The sequence below is a fragment of the Kogia breviceps genome, chromosome 4, assembly GCF_026419965.1.
Source record: "Kogia breviceps isolate mKogBre1 chromosome 4, mKogBre1 haplotype 1, whole genome shotgun sequence".
NCBI lineage: Eukaryota > Metazoa > Chordata > Mammalia > Artiodactyla > Physeteridae > Kogia > Kogia breviceps.
In genome coordinates, this window is record NC_081313.1 from 16,120,640 (window position 1) to 16,143,386 (window position 22,747).

Below are 22,747 nucleotides of genomic sequence, written 5' to 3' on the forward strand. Positions count from 1 at the left end.
TAAAACCCCACAGTCAACTTAATGAACCCTACATCTGTGGAATACCTGAATATACAATGAACGTTCCCAAAACTGAGGTGGTAGATTTTGGGAGCAACTGTAGACTTGGGGTTTGCTTGTTGTCTCTGATTTGCTTCTGGTTTTTATATTTTTCTTAGTTTAGTTTTTAGTGCTTTTCATCACTGGTGGATTTATTTATTGGTTTGGTTGCTCTCTTCATTTTTAAAACTTTTTAAATGTAATGTTTAAAAATTTTATTATTTTTCAGTATTTTTTTCCTTTTTTCTCTTTTTGTGAGTGTGTATATGTACGTTTTTGTGTGATTTTGTCTCTTTAGGTTTGCTTTTACCATTTGTTCTGGAGTTCTGACTGTTCGTATTTTTGTTGTTGCTGTTTGTTTGTTTTCTTCTTATGAGTGTGTGTGTATGTTTCTTCGTGTGATTTTTGTCTGTTTAGTTATGCTTTTACCATTTGGTTAAGGGTCTTATGTGTTCTTTTTCTTTTCTTTTTTTTTTCTTTTCTTTTCTTTTCTTTTCTTTTCTTTTCTTTTCTTTTCTTTTCTTTTCTTTTCTTTTCTTTTCTTTTCTTTTCTTTTCTTTTCTTTTCTTTTCTTTTCTTTTCTTCCGAGCCGTGTGGCTGATAGGGTCTTAGTGCTCTGGATGAGTGTCAGGCCTGAGCCTCTGAGGTGGGACAGCCAAGTCCAGGACACTGGACCATCAGAGACCAACAGGTCCCACATAATATCAATCAGGGAGAGCTCTCTCAGAAATCTCCATCTCAACACTAAGGCCCAGCGCCAGCCAATGGCCAGGAAGCTCCAGTGCTGAACACTCCATGCCAAACTAGAAAGACAGGAACACAAGCCCACCCATTAGCAGAAAGGCTGCTGAAAGTCATACTAAGTTTACAAACACCTCAAAGCACACCACCGGATGTGGCCATGCCCAACAGAAGGACAAGATTCAGCACCACCCACCAAAACACAGACACCAGCCCTCTCCACCAGGAAGCCTACACAAGCCACTGAACAAACCTCACCCACTGGGGGCAGACACCAAAAACAACGGGAACTATGAACCTACAGCCTCAGAAAAGGAGACCCCAAACACAGTAAGTTATGTAAAATGAGAGGACAGAGAAATATGCAGCAGATAAAAGAGCAAAGTAAAAACCCACCAAATCAAACAAATGAAGAGGAAATAGGCAGTCTACCTGAAAAAGAATTCAAAGTAATGATAGTAAAGATGATCCAAAATCTTGGAAATAGAATGGGGAAAATACAAGAAATGCTTAACAAGGACCTAGAAGAACTAAAGAGCAAACAATGATGAACAACACAATAAATGAAATTTAAAATTCTCTAGAAGGAATCGATAGCAGAATAAGTGGGGCAGAAGAACAGATAAGTGACCTGGAAGATAAAAGAGTGGAAATAACAGCCTCAGAGCAGAATAAAGAAAAAAGAATGAAAAGAATTGAGGACAGTCTCAGAGACCTCTGGGACAACAATAAATGCACCAACATTCGAATTATAGGGGTCCCAGAAAAAGAATACAAAAAGAAAGGGACTGAGAAAATATTTGAAGAGATTATAGTTGAAAACTTCCCAAACATGGGAAAGGAAATAGTCAATCAACTCCAGTAAGCACAGAGAGTCCCATAAAGAATAAATCCAATGAGAAACATGTCGAGCACATATTAATCAAATTATCAAAAATTAAATACAAAGAAACAATATTAAAAACAGCAAGGGAAAAGCAACAAATAACATACAAGGGAATCCTCATAAGGTTAACAGCTGATCTTTCAGCAGAAACTCTGCAAGCCAGAAGGGACTGGGAGGACATATTTAAAGTGATGGAAGGGAAAAACCTACAACCAAGATTACTTTACCCAACAAGGATGTCATTCAGATTTGACAGAGAAATAAAAACCTTTACAGACAAGCAAATGTTAAGAGAATTCAGCACCACCAAACCAGCTTTACAGAAAATGCTAAAGGAACTTCTCTAGGCAGGAAACACAAGAGAAGGAAAAGACATACAAGAACAAACCCAAAACAATTAAGAAAATGGTAATAGGAACATACATATTGATAATTACCTTAAATGTAAATGGATTACATGCTCCAACCAAAAGACAAACACTGGCTGAATGGATACAAAAACAGAATATGTACATATGCTGTCTAAAAGAGACTCACTTCAGACCTAGGGGCAGACAGAAAGTGAGGGGATGGAAAAAAGATATTGCATGCAAACGGAAATCAAAAGAAAGCTGGAGTAGCAATTCTCATATCAGACAAAATAGACTTTAAAATAAAGACTATAACAAGAGACAAAGAAGGACATTACATAATGATCAAGAGATCAATCCAAGAAGAAGATATAACAATTGTAAATATTTGTTTACAATTACAATGGACTCAACATAGGAGAACTTCAATACATAAGACAAATGCTAACAGCAATAAAAGGGTAAATTGACAGTAACACAGGGGACTTTAGGGGACTTTAACACCCCACTTTCACTAACAGACAGATCATCCAAAATGAAAATAAATAAGGAAACATAGGCTTTAAATGCCACATTAAACAAGACGGATTTAACTGATATTTATAGGAGATTCCATCTAAAAACAACACAATACACTTTCTTCTCAAGTGCTCATGGAACATTCTCCAGGACAGATCATATCTTGGATCACAAATCAAGCCTTGGTAAACTTAAGAAAATTGAAATTGTATCAAGTATCTTTCCTGACCACACGCTATGAGACCAGATAGCAATTACAGGAAAAAACAATGTAAAACATAGAAACACATGGAGGCTAAACAATGTGCTACTAAATAACCAAGGGATCACGAAGAAATCAGAGGAAATCAACGAACACCTAGAAACAAATGACAATGAAAACACGAAGACCCAAAACATATGGGATGCAGCAAAAGCAGTTCTAAGAGGGAAGTTTAGAGCAATACAATCCTACCTCAAGAAACAAGAAACATCTCAAATAAACAACTTAACCTTACACCCCAAAAAAATAGAGAAAGAAGAACAAAAAACACCCTAAAGTTAGCAGAAGGAAAGAAATCATAAAGATCAGATCAGAGATAAATGAAAAAGAATTGAAGGAAATGATAACAAAGATCAGCAAAACTAAAAGCTGGTTCTTTGGGAAGATCAACAAAATTGATAAACCATTAGCCAGACCCATCAAGAAAAGAAGGGAGTAGACTTAAATCAACAGAATTAGAAATGAAAAAGGAGAAATAACAACAGACACTGCAGAAATATAAAGGATCATGAGAGATTACTAGATGCAGCTATTAGCCACTACACTGGATAACCTGGTTGAAATGAACAAATTCTTAGAAAAGTAGAACCTTCTAAAACTGAACCAGGAGGAAATAGAAAATATGAACAGACCAATCACAAGCACTGATAATGAGACTGTGATTAAAAATCTTCAAACAAACAAAAGCCCAGGGCAAGATGCCTTCACAGGTGACTTCTAGCAAACATTTAGAGAAGAGCTAACACCTATCCTCCTCAAACTCTCCCAAAATATAGCAGAGGGAGGGACACTCCCCAACTCATTCTACCACGCCACCATCACACTGATGCCAAAACCAGACAAAGATGCCACAAAAAAAGAAAACTACACACCAATATCACTGATGAACATATATGTAAAAATCCTCAACAAAATACTAGCAAACAGAATCCAACAGCACATTAAATGGATCATACACCATGATCAAGTGGGGTTTATCCCAGGAATGCGAAGACTCTTCAATATATACAAATCAATCAATGTGATACACCATATTAACAAAATGAAGGAAAAAAACACATGATAATCTCAACAGATGCATAAAAAACTTTCGACAAAATTAAACACCCATTTATGACGAAAACTCTCCAGAAAGTAGGGATAGAAGGAAATTACCTCAACAAAATAAAGGCCTTATATGACAAACCCACAGCCAACATCATTCTCAATGGTGAAAACCTGAAACCATCTCCACTAAGATCAGGAAGAAGACAAGGTCACCCATTCTCACCATTATTATTCAACACAGTTTTGGAAGTGTTAGTCATGGCAATCAGAGAAGAAAAAGAAATAAAAGGAATCCAAATCAGAAAAGAAGAAGCAAAAGTGACACTGTTTACAGATGATATGATACTATACATAAAGAATCCTAAAGATGCTACCAGAAAACTACTAGAGCTAATCAATGAATTAGGTAATGTAGCAGGAGACAAAGTTAAAGCACATAAATCTCTTTCCTTCCTATACACTAACGATGAAAAATCTGAGAGAGAAATTAAGGAAACACTCCCATTTACAATTGCAACAAAAAGAATAAAATACCTAGGAATAAAACTACCTAAGGACACAAAAGACCTGTATGCAAAAAACTACAAGACCCTGGAGAGATATACCATGTTCTTGGATTGGAAGAAATCAACATTGTGAAAATGACTATACTATCCAAAGCAATCTACAGATTCAGTGCAATCCCTATCAAAATACCAATGGCATTTTTCACAGAACTAGAACTAAAATATTTATAATTTGTATGGAAACACAAAAGACACTGAATAGCCAAAGCAATCATGAGAAAGAAAAACTGGCCTGGAAGAATCAGGCTCCCTGACTTCAGACTGTACTACAAAGCTACAGTAATCAAGACAGTATGGTTCTGGCACCAAAATAGAAATACAGATCAATGGAACAGGATAGAAAGCCCAGAGATAAATCCATGCATATATGGTCACCTTATCTTTGATAAAGGAGGCAAGAACATACAATGGAGAAAAGATGGCCTCTTCAATAAGTAGTGCTGAGAAAATTGGACAGCTACATGTAAAGGAATGAAGTTAGAACATTCTTTAATACCATACACAAAAATAAACTCAAAATGGATTAAAGACTTAAATGTAAGGCCAGACACTATAAAACTCTTAGAGGAAAACATAGGCAGAACAGTCTAAGACATAAATCACAGCAAGATCCTTTTTGACCCACCTCCTAGAGAAAAGGATATAAAAATAAAAATAAACAAATGGGACCTAATGAAACTTAAAAACTTTTGCACAGCCAAGGAAACCATAAACAAGATGAAAAGACAAACCTCAGAATGGGAGAAAATATCTGCAAATGAAGCAAGTAACAAAGGATTAATCTTCAAAATATACAAGCAGGGGCTTCCCTGGTGGCGCAGTGGTTGAGAATCTGCCTGCCGATGCAGGGGACATGGGTTCGTGCCCCGGTCCAGGAAGATCCCACATGCCGCTGAGCGGCTGGGCCCGTGAGCCATGGCCGCTGAGCCTGGGCGTCCAGAGCCTGTGCTCCGCAATGGGAGAGGCCACAACATTGAGAGGCCCGCAAAAAATATATATATATATACAAGCAGCTCATGCAGCTCAATATCAAAAAAATCAAACAACCCAATCCAAAAATGGGCAGAAGACCTAAATAGACATTTCTCCAAAGAAGATATACAGATTGCCAACAAACACATGAAAGGATGCTCAACATCACTAATCATTAGTGAAATGCAAATCAAAACCACAATGAGGTTTCTTCTCACACTGGTCAGAATGGCCATCATCAAAAAATCTACAAACAATAAAAGCTGGAGAGGGTGTGGAGATAAGGGAACCCTCTTGCACTGTTGGTAGGAATGTAAATTGATACAGCCACTATGGAGAACAGTATGGAGGTCCCTTAAAAAACTGAAAACAGAACTACCATATGACCCAGCAATCCCACTACTGGGCATATACCCTGAGAAAACCGTAATTCAAAAAAAGACATGTAGCACAATATTCATTGCAGCACTATTTAGAATAGCTGGGAAATGGAAGCAACCTAAGTGTCCATTGATCAATGTATGGATAAAGAAGATGTGGTGCATGTATACAATGGAATATTACTCAGCAATAAAAAGAAATGAAACTGAGGTAATTGTAGTAAGGTGTATGGACCTAGAGTCTGTCATACAGAGTGAAGTAAGTCAGAAAGAGAAAAACAAATACTGTATGCTAACACATATATATGGAATCTAAAAAAAAAAAAAAAAATGTTCCTGATGAACCTAGGGGCAGGACAGGAATAAAGATGTAGACATAGAGACTGGACTTGAGGATATGGGGAGGGGAAAGGGTAAGCTTGGCCGAAGTGAGAGAGTAGCATTGACATATATGCACCACCAAATGTAAAATCGCTAGTGGGAAGCAGCTGCATTGCACAGGGATGTTAGTTCGGTGCTTTATGACCACCTAGTGGGGTGGGATAGGGAGGGTGGGAAGGAGGCTCAACAGGGAAGGGATATGGGGATATATGTATACATATAGCTGATTCACAGCAGAAACTAACACAACATTGTAAAGCAATTATACTCCAATAAAGATGTTTAAAAAAAAGACTGGATTAATAATTTCAGTGGAGAATTAAAAGTGATAAAAAAGGAAATTTCAAAACTAAATAAAAAAATTACAATAAGCAAGAAAAAATAATATTTATAAAGACAACTTTCTTTGAAATTTCAGAAAAGGAATTTACATAAGATTTAATAGTGGAACTCTTACTTTTTAAAATTTTGGACTAAATAAATAAAATTTATTAAAAATTTTAATTTACTAAATATTTGGACTAAATATTGGACTGAAATAATTCTTCCAAATGAAATCTTTTTTTTTTTTTGTACTTTAGATGGACTCTTTCAAACTCATCACGGTGAACTATATAGTAATTTTGGAAATTCTTGTCAATGTTAAAGGTAAGAGAGCAAAATGAGAGAATTTTACTGAGTACCTATGTTTTTCCAATGACTGGATTAAGTAAGAGCATTGCATTACCCTCCTCACTGGAATCAGCATTAACATTATAAATATATATACAAGGAAACTAGAACATAAAATTTAAGTAGCTTGATCAATTTACTATGATACTAAGTACATCGTAAGATTTGATCATGAAGTATTCCCAGGTCATTTTGGAATAACCCTTGGTATTTTGGAAAAATAATAAATATGAATTACTTCACTATACTAATTAAACTATAACATGACTAAATATTTATTTGTTTTCATAGGAAGGCCAATTAAATATTTCTTTATTATATTTACAATAATGCCTTTTAAAAATAAGTAGTAATATTATTTGTGCCTTTGGAACCAATAGGCATCACTAGGTGTAGTGCCTTTTATTTGATGTCAACTGCCCTGTTCCCTGTGGAATGCATGTCATTAATGCAGAAAGGTTTGACAGACAAGAGATTTGAAACCCAATGTCTACCCTTTTTTAACATCATATCACAGAAACATTCAAGTACTAAAGTGAACTAGAAGTGTTGAAAAAATTCTGGTATGTTCTTTGTATCAATATATAATTAAAAGGTAGTCTTTCTAGTCTTACTATTCATATGTATCTGAAAATTAAATGTAGAATTTATCAACAGAAATGTTTTAAGCTACTATATTTTCTAATTAAATATTCATTTTAAATAAGTAAAAATTAATAAAGATTGTATGAAAAATGATTCACAATTTAAAATATAAGTGCATCTATATTAAACGGCATAAATGTGCCAAAAGTCTTTATTAGGTGTGTGGCAAAAAACCACGATGAGTGCCATTTACGCAGAATCCATCATTGACTATCACTGATTTATGTTTCATATTAATTATGGTCAAAATAGCTGGTATTCACCACTGTATGTTTCATATTAATTATGGTCAAAAGAGCTGGTATTCACCACTGCTAACACTGTAAGCAGTTGTAAATAAAGAATAAATAGGATTTTGTAAACCTGCATACCCTTGTTTTCCCTGACATCAGGTTTTAATCCAGGTTTTCATGTTTCCTGAATTGACCACAAGGAAGATTCAACACACTTCCATGTGAAATAGGTACAGACATACGTTAACATTTATGTACCAGCTAAAAAACAAGAAGTAATTCATAAGTTGTGGACTATGAAACAGCTAGTGGAGAAAATCATCAAGTGGCTATAAATACCATGACCACTAAAAGATATGCATTCTCATTTAAAAACCTCATACCTGCCCTTTGTGAATCCTCCATTCTAAGACCCTGGAAAGAAACATGGTAAGTTTCTGGTTTTGTCTTCGACCTAAGTCAAGGGAAGTAGTTATTTCATAGCAACTCAATCATCAAGCTTCTATTATCACCTCCTGACCTAAATTTTGTAGTTTCTAAAGAAGAGTCCTTGTACATATAGATTTATTTTTAAAGCAGTTGACAGTGTATTAACTAGAGTATGATTGAGATTTGAGTTGTGTTAATAAACAACCATAAGCCCAGATTTCTCTTCACTTCAGTTCTCTGACCACTTTATATGGCTTTCTTACTCAGCTGCCTTCCTCAAAATACCTTGCTTAGGGTTAGTAGTTTTCATGAACATTAAAATGGTTCCTCCATATAATAACTGTGAAAGTGTTTTCTTGCTGAATTAAAATGAATATATTTAAGTAGAATTATCCTCATAAAGCCTACATTAACACGATTTCTACATGAGTCTGGCTGGAAATATTATATGCCTTTTACAATTCATTGTCATCTGAGTTATTTTTTCATAATCTTCTGTATCTTTAAAATAGTAGTTAATGTTAAATCACTCATTAGTGGGTATTCCTCTTTTGTTGTTATACATTAAGCAAACATCATGAAATAGTTTCCGCAACAAAACTTATTTGAAACAATAAATTATTCACAAGATTTATGTTTCATCATATTGATTAATGCAATTCCAATAGAAAACAATACATACCTTATTAAACAAATTGTGTATGGTATAGTGACTCAAGAGCCACAAAATTCTTTTCTCTGGATACAATTCATACATAGTTAATATAATAGGAAGCAAGGCCTCATTGGCAGCTTGTCATTGGAAAATCAGGTTAAGTACCAAGATGTACCTTTTAACATAATGGAAACAAGGCAATCCAAAGTCCTGATCTTAACCATAATCACTCACAACTCTATTTAGGCACAAAAGTTCTGATTTATTATAATTCGTCTTCATCGAAAGTACTAATTGGAAACATTATCATATAGTCATGCCAAATGAGAGGGTAGAATTAAAGTATTACTATTAAAATGTACACTTTTAAGTAACTACTATCCCAGCATTTATTATGTAACATCTCATCTATAACAACTGATTCCTTAGTTCTAAGTATGTTTGTATTTTATTCCAGTTATTTATGGCACAATTTTCACTAAATTCATTAGTTCTAAGGATGTTTAATTGCATTGTAAGAGGTCTTTTAAGCTTAAATTACCAAAAAAGTCTTAGCTTTGAAGAGAATATTCAGCATTTTGTTTTCTAATCGCCCTTAGCACTTTCTACAGACAACAGGCTAAGAAATTTGCATATGTAAACAATCTTTGTAGTAGAGCATATATCCATAGACTCCCATGATGCTTCAGACAAAACAATATTGAAATTAAAACATATCAACGTGGAGGTATACACTTCATTCAATAAATCATTTTGCTTAAAGAAAGGAACAAAAAATTGTAGGAGCAAAGATCATTTCAATAGAGCAGTACCTGAATAGCAGCCATTTATATTTCAGATAATTATTTTTGTTTCATGAAGTACTTAATTAACCCATAATAAATATGTACAACCAAATGCAATTTTTATTTGAATATTGTGTTTGATGCATTTGCTTCACTAAAACACAAGCTACAGCAGAGTCTAACACTAGTCAAATCTTATCCTCAGTGGCCTGCTTTCTTTGTCCAAAGTAAATATTCATGCACAAACACACACACACACACACCTACCTGCATGTGCTCACACCAACACATGCAAACACTCAGACAGATAACTCAGACATACACTAACACACAGGATTTGGTATTTGGTATTAAAGAAGATCAAGAAGTGTGTGGAAAGTTTTAAAATCCATATAAGATGTCTATACCCTAGCCATGTTCTATTAAGTAAATATAATATTTATGTATAAATAAAAATTTGGCTTTCTATAAGGACAGTTGAGTAAATCCATGTATGTGTGCACATGTGTGCATGCATGAACATGTGTTTGTGTGTGTGTAATCCTAAAACAAGGTTACTGGAACGGTCTCCTCATTTCGTTCCTTCAGGAAGATGCATATTTAAAGTGAGAACTACATATCTTTCATATATAAAAGAACCATGGTTATTGGGAAAGTACCACAAAATGAGCAATACTATTATCAAATAATGATTTGGCTTAAGATTTTCTATCACTACAAGGGCAACCATATTGCAATATGTAAGTGCATTAAATCAACATTTTGTACCCCTTAAATTTACAGTGTTATATGTCAAATACACCTCAATAAAAATATTTTCAATTAATTTATAAGTCTCCTACCAGAACAACATGTACATATATATGTATATATATACGTATATGCAGATACATACATGTATATATGTATATGTGTATGTATATATGTATATATATAGATATATAATTTTTGTCCCAGAACTTTGATTATTTGGTTAATAAACAATTTTATTTCTAACTATTCAGTAATAGCTTAGTACTACAAGAACTTATATATCTCATACTTACTTTAGGTCACATTATGTTGTTTATTTTTATTGTTTCCCAATTCTTATTTTTTATTTTACTTAATTAAATATTATAATTCATTTTATAATTGTAATGTATATAATATGTGGACATATATGTGTATATTCTTCATTTACATATCTATATCTATACACCTTTTTCATTCTTTTCTTCTTAAATTATAGAAATTTAAGGGGTTAAGCCGTATGTCTGAGATCTCTTCCTGCCCAGTGTACTTTGTGTTGGAGTGCACCAGGGAAAGAGAGAAGGCACCTTCTTGTAAACATGATAATGACAATCCTCCTAGCAATCTAATGGCATTAACTATTGGAGTATGATCGTCCATAGCAACATTTCAGCTGATGTACCTCACTGTCTGAGACAATGGTTAATAAACTGTAATCTGTAGACTTACTGAGCAGGGTTCCCTGAAAAATTGTTGTATGCTATGTAACAATATGAGGGTAAGGGGATATTTATGACCAAATATGACTCTTCTGTGTTAGTTATGTGGCAGTGCCCTTTACTTGAAGATCCCACATGTTAACTTGATTCAGAATGCATCTCACATTACCAGAAAGGATCCAGGAAGCTGCTGGAACCTCCTGGACCTCTCTCTGCTCCATCTGTGTCTCCTGATTATGTACGTTCTTGAAACTGTTTGTTAAACTTGAAACATTTCATACTGAACATTTAGCTACATTAAAAATGGGTTTATATTTAGCTTTAGCCAAGTTTCTATTTACAAATTGTTTGTCAATAAGGCCATGAGTTTTTGTGGGTTTTAGACTATGCTGCTATAACATAGCCCTAAAATGAATTTTTGAGTATCCTTCATTTTCGTTTTGGCATCACATAATATAATATGATATGATTATTTTGGGTACAGAAAAGAGAAGAGGTGGAGAAGAATTCATATTTTTCCTTAACAAATGCTTATGTGTTTGGCTTTATTCTCAGTTAATTTGTTTTACGTAACACAATACTCGAGGGCTGACGCGTTATGTAACCTCTGTTTTAAATAGACAGCATTTATATAAATGTCACAGAAATATGCAAAGATAAGAAGCATTTTACTGGTATGGATATAAATGATGGATAATCAAATATTAAGGAGAGCAGTTAATTTATCTTCAATTATTCAATCACATTGTTTTAGAAAAAAGTGAAGGCATTTTTAATGTGCTAAAATAACAATGTCTAATGTACAAGAGTACACAGACAGGAAAATATTGCTCTCTTTTATTGTAGCATTCACTTGCACACAAGTTATCCATAAAAACACTAACCTGTTTTAGGGTCTACAGAGAAGTAGGGCTGTCCCTGGAGAATGCTGTAAACCACCCGAGCACTGTTTCCATAGGTAGGGTCATCTGCATCAGTGGCTGTCACCTGTAGAACAGAGGTACCTGTGCATTCAGGAAAACAAATTTTAGTGTGTGATGGCATTAAACATATGATTAATTTGTACACAGAAAAAGGTAATGCTGAAATATTTATGGAGAGTGATAATTTCTTGTATTTCTTAGATTTGTCTCTCAAACACTGTCCCTGCTTTCTTTCCGTGCCACTAATTGTCCTAAATGAGAGCCCAGAATGGAGTGTTCAGTTTCAGATAGTTTAATGTGATTCTTTATATGCTGATACCATTATAAAGGGTCTTTTATAACCCTCACATAATCAGCGTCGGGTTGGGTCAATGCTCAAGAATCAAATAGGTGTTAACTGGGGATAAAAATCAAAAGTATTTTGAGAGTGTACAGTTGACTTGAACAATGCTAGGGGTACTGACAATTTTCAATTTTTAATTTTAGAAATTAAGTCTATGATTTAGGTCTGACACACCTACTAAGGTTTTAATATCTACTTAACTACAAAGTTTTTACTTCTATGTTGGAATTCAGACACAACTTTAAGCAAAACTTTTTCTGTACCTTCAAAGGATCCTAGAAAAGTTAATACACTTAGTATGCCAAGTTCATTTGACAATCCTTTTTAGTAGAACATAAATGTACAGTTGGCCCTCCATATATATGGTTCCACATCCACGAATGCAACCAACTGCTGATTGTGTACTATGTTATGATCTGCAGTGGTTGAATTTCTGGATATGGAACCCACGGATATGGATATGGAGGGCCAGCTATGGGACTTGAGTATCTGCAGGATCTGGTGTCCACGGGGGTCCTGGAACCAATTCCCTGCAGATACTGAGGGAAGACTGTATATAGATTTTTAATAAAATGCCATGCTCTAAGTAGTATTTTTACATTGAGATGCTAAGCAAAAATATAACTAGTAATTATGCACACTCAGAAGAAAAGGACAGTGTTATACCTAAGAGAAATTTCTAATTGTGGATAATAGAACATAATGGTGACACCAAATTCTGGCAGGAAATTAGGCCTCTCATACACTGCTGGTGGAAACGTAAGTTTAGAAAATTCTTAAATAAACAAACATACATTTACCATACAATCCAGTAAATTGTACTCTTGGGCGTTTATGCTAGAGTAATAAAATTATACCCTCACATAAAAGCCTATTTACAAATATTCACAGCAACATTATTCTTAGTCGCACCGAAGTGGAAGAAGCCCAGATATCCTTCAATGGGAAAATGGTTAAACAAACCATGGTACAGTATTACTATGGAATACTACTTAGCAATAAAAATGAACAGAATATTAATATATGCACTAACTTGGATAAATCTTCAGGGAATCATACCCAGGAGGGGAAAAGACAATCCTCAAAGGTTATATAATGTATGATTCCATTTATTTAACATCCTTGAAGTGATGCAATTTTAGAAATGGATGACAGATTAGTAGTTGCCACAGTCGTGGAAAGGGGTGGGTTTGGTCGTAAAAGGGCAACATGAGAGATAATGATGATGCTGGAATTGTTCAGTATTTTGATTATGGATACGTGTGAACTAAACATATACATACACACACAGGTAAAACTAGGGAAGTTTAAATAAAATTGGTAAATAATGTCAATAACCTGGTTATGATATTGTTTTTCTTTTTTTTTGGTGGTATGCGGGCCTCTCACTGTCGTGGCCTCTCCCGTTGAGGAGCACAGGCTCCGGACGCGCAGGCTCAGCGGCCATGGCTCACGGGCCCAGCCGCTCCGCGGCATGTGGGATCTTCGCGGACCGGGGCACGAACCCGTGTCCCCTGCATCGGCAGGCGGATTCTCAACCACTGCGCCACCAGGGAAGCCCATGATATTGTTTTATATTGGATATTTTGCAGGATGTTAGCATGGGGTAAAACTGGGTAAAGGGTACAAGAAATCTCTATATCATTTCTCATGAATGCATGTGAACCTATGATGACCTCAAATTTTAAAGTTTAAAATGTATATCTTCTTGCTTCACTGTTAGTCCATTCTTAGAGAGCCTTATTTGGGCTTGGATGTGTACCATAATTTTTCTCATTATAGCACTATGATTTCTGGCTTGATAAACTTTCCAGAGCTAGTCACATGTAGACTACCTCTTCCATGACTAAGTATAATAATTACTATAGAACATTAAAGACTTCTTCTGTGACGTCTCAATACATGTTCCATATCCATATTCATCTTTCCAACTTGTTCAGAGAATACCAGTAGGTAGATATTTACCCAAAAATGTTGGCTTAGGAGGGAGGCATTTTCATTTGGTACCTCATTGAAGAAATGAAAATCTCTAGTAGGTACCCACATCAGACTCTAAAATGTGTAAAAAAGTCCATACTATGGTTAAAATGTTATAAAATTATACCAGTCAAACCTTTAATCTTAGAGGAAAAATGCTGGCCACACCGGGCATAAAAGAATTACTAGGATTCAAAAAAAAAAAAATAAAGTATAGATAGAAAGCAGTAAAATAATGGCCATCTTTTAAGAAACCACAGTTATAAAATGCTCAGGTTTTAAAACTTGCTGTGGCCTTACAATAGTGATTTAGGTCTAAATAATTTTAATGTATAAACCGTAGCCCCAAAGCAACCATTCCACGAAGAAAACTGGGAAAGGCAAATAGTGCAAGATCACACGTCATTTACTGTGACAGGCTGGACCACCACAGGAAAGAAAGATGCTCTGCTTGGCTTGAGCTGTGTTTAAAAGCCCAGGTTTATTAAGTGAAAGCTCTGATGCATGAGTGGAGTGACAAATGTAATAAAGAAAAAGGAGAGGGGCTTCCCTGGTGGCGCAGTGGTTGAGAGTCCGCCTGCCGATGCAGGAGACACGGGTTCGTGCCCCGGTCCGGGAGGATCCCACATGCCGCGGAGCGGCTGGGCCCGTGAGCCATGGCCGCTGGGCCTGCGCGTCCGGAGCCTGTGCTCCGCAACGGGAGAGGCCACAACAGTGAGAGGCCCGCATACCGCAAAAAAAAAAAAAAAAAAAAGAAAAAGGAGAATAGGAGGAAGAAAAGAAATAAAGGTAGTATGGTGGTGTTGATGAAGTGATGGTTTAAAGTACTGAAAAGAAGTGGGCAGAGCAGAAAAGAGTTCCAGAGGAGAGAAAGAAAATATACTAACTCTCTAGCATGGTCAAAAAATATGGTCATTATCAATCACAGACACCTCTGTACCATTGGTCTCAAGGGTAGTGGGCAATTCTATTTGTGTGTAAAAGTAAAGAACAGTAAATTACCTCTATCATTGTATTTGGTGGCATCTGAAGGTATCAGTCTGCCACTTTGAGTAAACAGATTGCTGGTTGAAGGGAGCATAGGTATATGCACAGCACAACTCAACCAAAAAGCAACCTGCCCCAGAATACAGCAGGAGTGAGTTAAATAGCAGGGGTAGAAAATAAATTGTTCAAAGATTCCCTACCAAGGAGTTCTAAACCAAAAGGAAAACATTATACTTATTTTATTTTCTTGTTTATTTGAAGGTTTGATGGGAACATTTTAAGAACCATTGGTGCTTTTGGAAGTTCTTTTACATTAAGGAAAAAAAGTCTTTTTTAAAAAAATTAGAAATATATAAATAATAAAAACATAAAACACCTTAGGGTGTGTGTTATGAGTTGGATTGTTTTCCCTCAAAGTTCATATGTTGAATTTCTGAACTCCAGTTCTTTAAGAGGTGATTTTATTAGGAAATAGGGTCATTATAGATGTGATTAATTAAGATGAAGTCACACTGCAGTAGTTTGGGCCCCTACCCTAACATGACTGGTGTCCTTATAAAAACAGGAAATTTAGAGGGAGACAGACAGACAGACACACACACACACATACACACACAGGAAGTACATTATGTGAAGATGAAGGCAGAGATCAAGGTCATACTTGCACAAGCCAAGGTAAGTCAAAGACTGCCAGCAAAGCACTAGAAGCTGGAGGACAGGGTTGGAACAGATGCTTCCCCAGTGCTTGAAGAGGGAACATGGCCCTGCTGATACGTTGACCTCAGAGACATCTAGCCTTCAGGAACAGTGATACAATAAACGTGTTGTTTAAGCTACGGAGTTTGTGGTCCTTTGGTGCAAGCAGCTCTAGCAAACTGATACATTGTGCTAGGGCTGCAGTGGAAGGAAGTGACATTTATTCTCAGAATTTATGGTTGTTCTTTGACTCTGGACAAGAGTCTAAAGTTACAAGGCAAGAAAAAAATGATTGATAATATCCTAGACTATTTGATGCCAGATACATCAAAAAGGAGATAAAATCAAAAGTTAATCTCACAAGTAGATAAAATTAAATTAAGTAGGAATTAATGGTATTTAATTATTTTTCTGAATATTAGGCATTACTAGTCATCCACCTATTAGCATTCTAAGTAAATGAATTAGTTCCATTGGTCATTTTAATAAAGACTTTTTTATTCCTGGTTAAAAGTTTAAGTGAAAAAGAAATTATCGGTATGGATATATCTCTGTCTGAGAAAAGTATCCCACATTGGACAATTCAATTCCTTTATTCATGCTATGGGCCCTAACTGTGTACATAATAGAAAAGAGAAAATTATTATCCTCTACAGTGCTAGATTTCCAAAGAAAACTACGTAAAGATACCTAAAAGTCCATGATTCCACTAGAATATTAAAATAAGAATCTAATTTTCTCTGGAAATTATTATATGGATTTGGTCAATAGATATTAAACCAACAGTCCCTTCCCCACATAACTGGCTTCCAATCAAAGAAAACTTTTAAAGTGCTATATAGCGCTTTTAATTTTTCCAACTGTTTTCATTAGAAACAATAACCACAGAAACATTGCATCTTGAAGTTTCATCGGCTATTTAGTGTACAATATTTTCACATTAAATATTTCCTATGGCGCACACTTAGCTAATCCCGTGCTAGGGATTAGAGCCTCTCAGCTGATGTTTGAAACAAATCTGAAAAGGTTCAAGTACATACAAAAGCTTTCAAGATCTCTTTTCTACAATAAAACTTGTCTTGTTTCCTTTTGGGACTGACCTGTGTCAGTCTTTCCATGTGGTTTCTTTTTGTACTACTGTTTTATAAACAGCACACGTTTTGTAACATTACTTATCAATGAGAAACAGAGGGGACTTTCCCGAAAGTCTCCGAAGATCAATTTGCAATATTTAATAAGGCATTTTAATACCAAACAAATATTCTCTGAGATTGAAAATCATTATGCATGACTTGTCAGGGTTCACAGCTCTGTTAAAATCTCAAGTGAATTTACATTGAGCAGGAACTCTAAGTAAAAATAAGCTGGAGATTTATGGAGGCTGAGAGTATCTCTCTGAAGGAATCTCTTAGTGCTTAATTCCCAGAAGATTTTTCCAGGGACTGTGAAAAAGTAATAGTCATCAAGATACAACTTAAATTTCATTCCTCACAGGAGGACTGTCATTTCACCAACAGAGAAATAGCACAGTATTCCAGTCATTGTGTAATCTTGTAAAGCCTTGAGTATTCACACAAGAGTCACTGGATTAAAAAAAATCCTCTGCAAGTACACTTATGAAACATCTGGGTAACAGCAGAATTCACTATTCTAATTGTATATTTTCAATCACAGCTATTGTTAGTTTCTGTGTTCTTTCAATTGGATCCTTTTAATGGAATTACCAAATGTGAGATTTGACATTTACTCAAGTAAACTTTTTATCATATTCCATAAATGAATAAAATTAAGGAAAAAATATGTATTTAGTGCCAGTAATGTGGGATCCCTCTGCTATATGTCATTTAATTTAATAATAAGATAAATATATTGAGAAAATTACACCCAATGCCATTTTACAGATGGGAGCATCGAGGTACATAAAAGTTATATAGTTAACAATTCGAGAAGGCAGAATTCAAGCTGGTCCTATCTGTTTTGCTGTGATATTCTTTCCCATATACGTCAGCGCTCCATTCAGTCATGATCTGTTGAGTGTGAATAGTTACAAGATCTTCTGCCTTGTTCTTGTCTGTTTCCTTGGTGGTATGTAATGGCTGTCCAGATGCATCTACTTGTAGAGAGGCAGCATTATATTTCACCCCACATACACCATAGCCAAAGGCCAAGTCAGTAAATATATTTTGTCAGCAGAGGCTGTATATAAAATACTTAGGGGGAAGAAATCTCCAAATGTCGATAACAGTGATGTACTCTTCTGTAGCCTTATAGAATGCTCACAATTCTCTTGATTTCGGTACAGAGTAAATGGTTGCAGTACAAAGTGACTTGACTATCCTATCCCTACCAGTCTTACATATATACTAAATCCTTTTGCATGTTGCTCTCACATTACTCTCCTACCCCTACCCTGTTCTGCTGTTTGTAGGAATCTAACACCTGTCATTGACATTGATTAGTGTTTCCCATGTCTGTCCACTAAAACCCAGCTCCTCGGGTCAGGTAACACCACCCTCCCAGCCATAAGGATGCTCAATTCCTTCAGTGGTTGCCTCAGAGTTCACCATTTGGCTTTTCATTTCTCCTACCATTTTTGTAACTTGTTCCACAGACTCAGTCCCTTCTATTGAACTAAATGACAGTGGATTTGATTTTCCTGATTACGCTCCAATGCATACAGAAGGTATTAACAAGTTTATCCCCAAGTATCCTTCATTTCTTTTCTGGATAATGACTATACTTTGCCAAATATAAAGATTAGGTTCTGTACTTGACTCTAATATAGTTACTACTTTCAAATGAGAATCTGGGTGTTCTTTACATTCAATAACTTGACATTACTTAACATATTGGAATGTGACAAATATATCATTTGGAGAGCTGTCTTTTTTATGCAAAATTTTAAAATGAGACTTTCAGGGAGAATGTTTTTAATGTGGAGGAAAATTCATACATATATATACTCCTCTATCTATCAATCTATTTATTTACAGATATAGAGGAATAGTAATTCAATACTTCTTAAAGTATTTCCTAATTTAGCATGTGTGATAATCAAGTCCATTGCAAAATTGCTGATTTTATATCAATTTCTTATCAAAAATTAGAATTTGTATCTATAAGTTGCTTTAATGCTCATGCTTTACAAATATTCCATTAAAAATAAAAGTTATTAACATGTTCAGCATTTTTATGAATAACACACTGTTATTTAAGCTGAATTTTCATTCAATGATAAAAACAAAAGCAGAAATAAAATCAAAACCAATAAACTGTGAAACAATTACTACCAAACAGAATACCAGGGACAGAAATATTTTGTCCTTCTTTCACAAAAGTTGCAATGAATTTTCAGAAGTGTTTAATAGAAGATTATAAAGTATATGCTATATGTTATATATACATATTTATGTAAATATATATGTACATATCCAGTCACATAAACAACTGACATTCAGTCATGAATATCAATCATTGAGGAAATACAATAATTTCAATTTCTTTTTTACCAGTTAGCTGAAAAATTGATTTTAAAATATTTTAATGCACAGTCTCCATATTTTACAGTAACCAAAATAAAACATAACAATACAGATATAAAATTAAAATCCTCTTTATGTCTTAGTCCCATACCTACTCCTACCAGATCTACTATTAAAAGCAGCAACATTTTATTTGCCCTAATATTTGTTCTTTCATTTTAATTTAAAATTTGAGGTCATTAGAAACACCTAAATGTCCACGGAGAGATGAATAGATAAGGAAAATGTGATACAGATATAGCTATATTTCAGCCTTAAAATAAGAAGGAAATCCTGCCATTTGCAACAACACGGGTGAACCTGGAGGGCATTATACTAAGGAAAATAAGCCAGACACAGAAAGAAAAATACTGCATTATCTTACTTATATATGGACTCTAAAATATTCGAACTCCCAAAACAGAATACAATGGTGGCTGCCAGGGGTAGGGCAGGGAGAGAGAAAATGAGATGTTGAAAAAGGATGCAAAGTTTCAGTTATGCAAGATGAATGAGTTTTGTAGATTTAATGTACTGCAAAGTGACGACGGTAAACAATACTGTATTGCATACTTGAAATTTGCTAAGAGGGTAGATCTTAAGTCTTCTCACTACATACACACACACATTAAAAAAAGGAAGGAAAACAGAAAATGGTAACTATGTGAGGTGATAGATATGTTAATAAGCTTGACCATAGTGATCATTTGACAATGTACACATACATCAAAACATCAACCTTACATATATGTAAGGTTGTACACCTTACATATATGCAGTTCCCATTTGTCAATTACACCTCAATAAAGCAGAAAACATAAAATTTAAAATAGAAGTTTTAAAAATGGATTTGATGTTTCCCCTGTCAAGTTGGAGTGCTACATCTTAATAAGTATAGCAGAGTGGGTTCATATATTTCCAGGCAGATCAAGGACTCTTGTGTCCCCACAGGGAGGAGTCGTTTGCATCAGAAGCAAGGACTTTGTGATATTCACCTACTGGTAAGAGCTCTTTTATTCTTTTTTGTTCCCCTTTTATGTAGGTTTTCTGGTTTACTGGAAGCTATTTTCTGCTTCATCCTTATGTCACAATACCCCTATGTGAGCCATCCTTAGGAAAAATCAAACCAAACCAAACCAAACCAAAATCAAAGGCTTTAATGGTATAATAAAAACACATTTTCTTTGTATGTACAGAATAGGTTGAAAAAATTATTCCTTGCTTTGAAATCTTTAATAAGTTGCCCAAGTGACTTCCTCTGTTTTTTTGTATTTACAGGGGATTTGGGGGCAGAACAGTTTTCACCTTTAGTGTTTAGGCCTGTAAATTTGATCTGTCTCTTTTACCCCATTAATTAATTTTTAATGTTTTCAATGCTCTGGAATTTTTGGAATCTCTGGATTTATCCACTATTGGCACCCTATCTTGTTATTATGATTTCTTTTTGAAATACTTATGTATTTCAAAATACTTTTGGAATATCCTCTTTGACGTGTCAAGGGGAGAAATATCAGAAAGGGTGGGTTAAATTATTTTGCAGTAACAATCCCTACATTTCAGAGGCATTAAACAATAAAAGTTGATTTCTCACTCACACTGCAAACTATGGTTGGGCTAGTGTTACTTTGAGTCAAGTTATCCTCCCTCAGGGGCACTGTCTACGGAACTGCCACCCTCTACAATGTTGCTGTGGAACTTTGCTGAAAATGACTCTTTTGAGTTGAAAATACTACACAATGTTTGGAGAAAATGGCCTTTATGATACAGTTACATAAAATATTTTATAATTATAGTTCTTGCTCTTTGGCTCATCTATATACAATGTTTCTTCCTGTTTTCTCTCTTGATGTATACCAAAACTAATTCCTAAGATCAAATTGTTTAAACATATGATCTAGATTATTTAAAATATACAAACATATTTAAAATATACAAACATATACAAACATAAATATATCACACGTGTGTTACTTTGGTTCTGTACATACAGGTGTTTGCAAAGCACTCAATTAGGTAAATCAAAGTATAGACCACAGAGTTTTATTGCCTCACTAGGCTGGTTATATTATTATTATAGTATATATGTATATATATATATATAATTATACATAATTTTATTATAAAATGTGTATGTGTTATTTTGTGTATGTGTGTGTGTGTGCATATATACACACATATATATATATGCATATATATGTGTGTATATATATGTTTTTAAGACTGAAAATTAAACCTGGTGGAAGAGGTTTATGAAATGTTGCTTGGAATCACCAAGGTTTCTGTGACTTTGTCAGTAGCTGCTTTAATCACACAGAGTGTAAATTTAGTTACAAAGCAATTCCAAGACTGGTGCTCTTACATCTCTTTGCTGAGAGGACAATACAGAAATACTCCTACTCAAAGCAATCTCTTTTTGTTAATTGTATTTATCTTACAGAATATTTTAAATTAAAGAAGTCAAACATGATCTTAGTAAGAAAAATATACCTCCTGTCCCATTTCCCTTAAGAAAAGCAATCATAGCAGTGTCTTACATGTCTTTTCATAACTCTCTCCACTCGTTCAAAGGTCTGTCTTGTAGTTATGTACATACTAAACTGAACTCTATGCAGATTTTTCTGTAATAACAGAACATGGCATGGAAATGTTCACGATGTCTTGGTAAATATAATTTTCACAGCTACCTGATATTCCGTATTGTTTACTGATGTGCACTTAGATTCTTCTAGTTGAGCTTCTTTCTGTTGCTGATAACAACTTTCCACAAACAGTTGGGTAAAACAAAAGCCATCACGTGTTCTTATTTTTCTGTTTGCTTCTTCCTTGCCATATATACATGCCATGCTGTGATAAACTTACAAAGCAGTGCCCCCTTCAGAGGGAGCACAATTTTTCCAATATTTCATGGCACTTCAGTGTGATACAGCAGTGGAAGATTTACTGAGATCATTTAGTTAGACTTACACTACTGAACACATCACTGAGACTGGGGAAACATTCCATTGTGATGGCCTTAGTTAAATGGAACCATGGCTTGTATGATTCCTTTACCAACAATTGTTCAGTGTGCTACCAAAAATTCAATACTAATTTTCTTCCATGAAGAAAGTCAATGGCAAAGTCAGATTAGGATTGATTAGTTGAAATTTAATAGTAGATAACTCCAAGTCCAGTTCAAGATAGCAAAGGATGAAAATCCTCAGCTCACCTTCTCCCATGGACACACTAAAACTACAAGCACATATAGAACAACTATCTCTGAGAACAACCTGAAGACCAGCAGAACA

At 34.8% G+C, this 22,747-nt stretch overlaps 1 protein-coding gene across 4 annotated transcripts in view; it reads right to left on the bottom strand.

Annotated features, from left to right (window-relative positions):
• CDH18 (cadherin 18) overlaps window positions 1–22,747 on the bottom strand; it is a 497,768-nt gene that overhangs the window by 222,723 nt on the left and 252,298 nt on the right. For 3 of the 4 annotated variants that reach the window (XM_067030818.1, XM_059061733.2, XM_067030819.1), the window contains exon 4: window positions 11,898–12,017. The exons of the other annotated variant lie outside the window; for it this stretch is intronic. In XM_067030818.1, coding sequence (XP_066886919.1) covers window positions 11,898–12,017 — 120 coding nt within the window. The remainder of the gene's footprint in view (window positions 1–11,897; window positions 12,018–22,747) is intronic. 4 annotated transcript variants of the gene reach the window in all.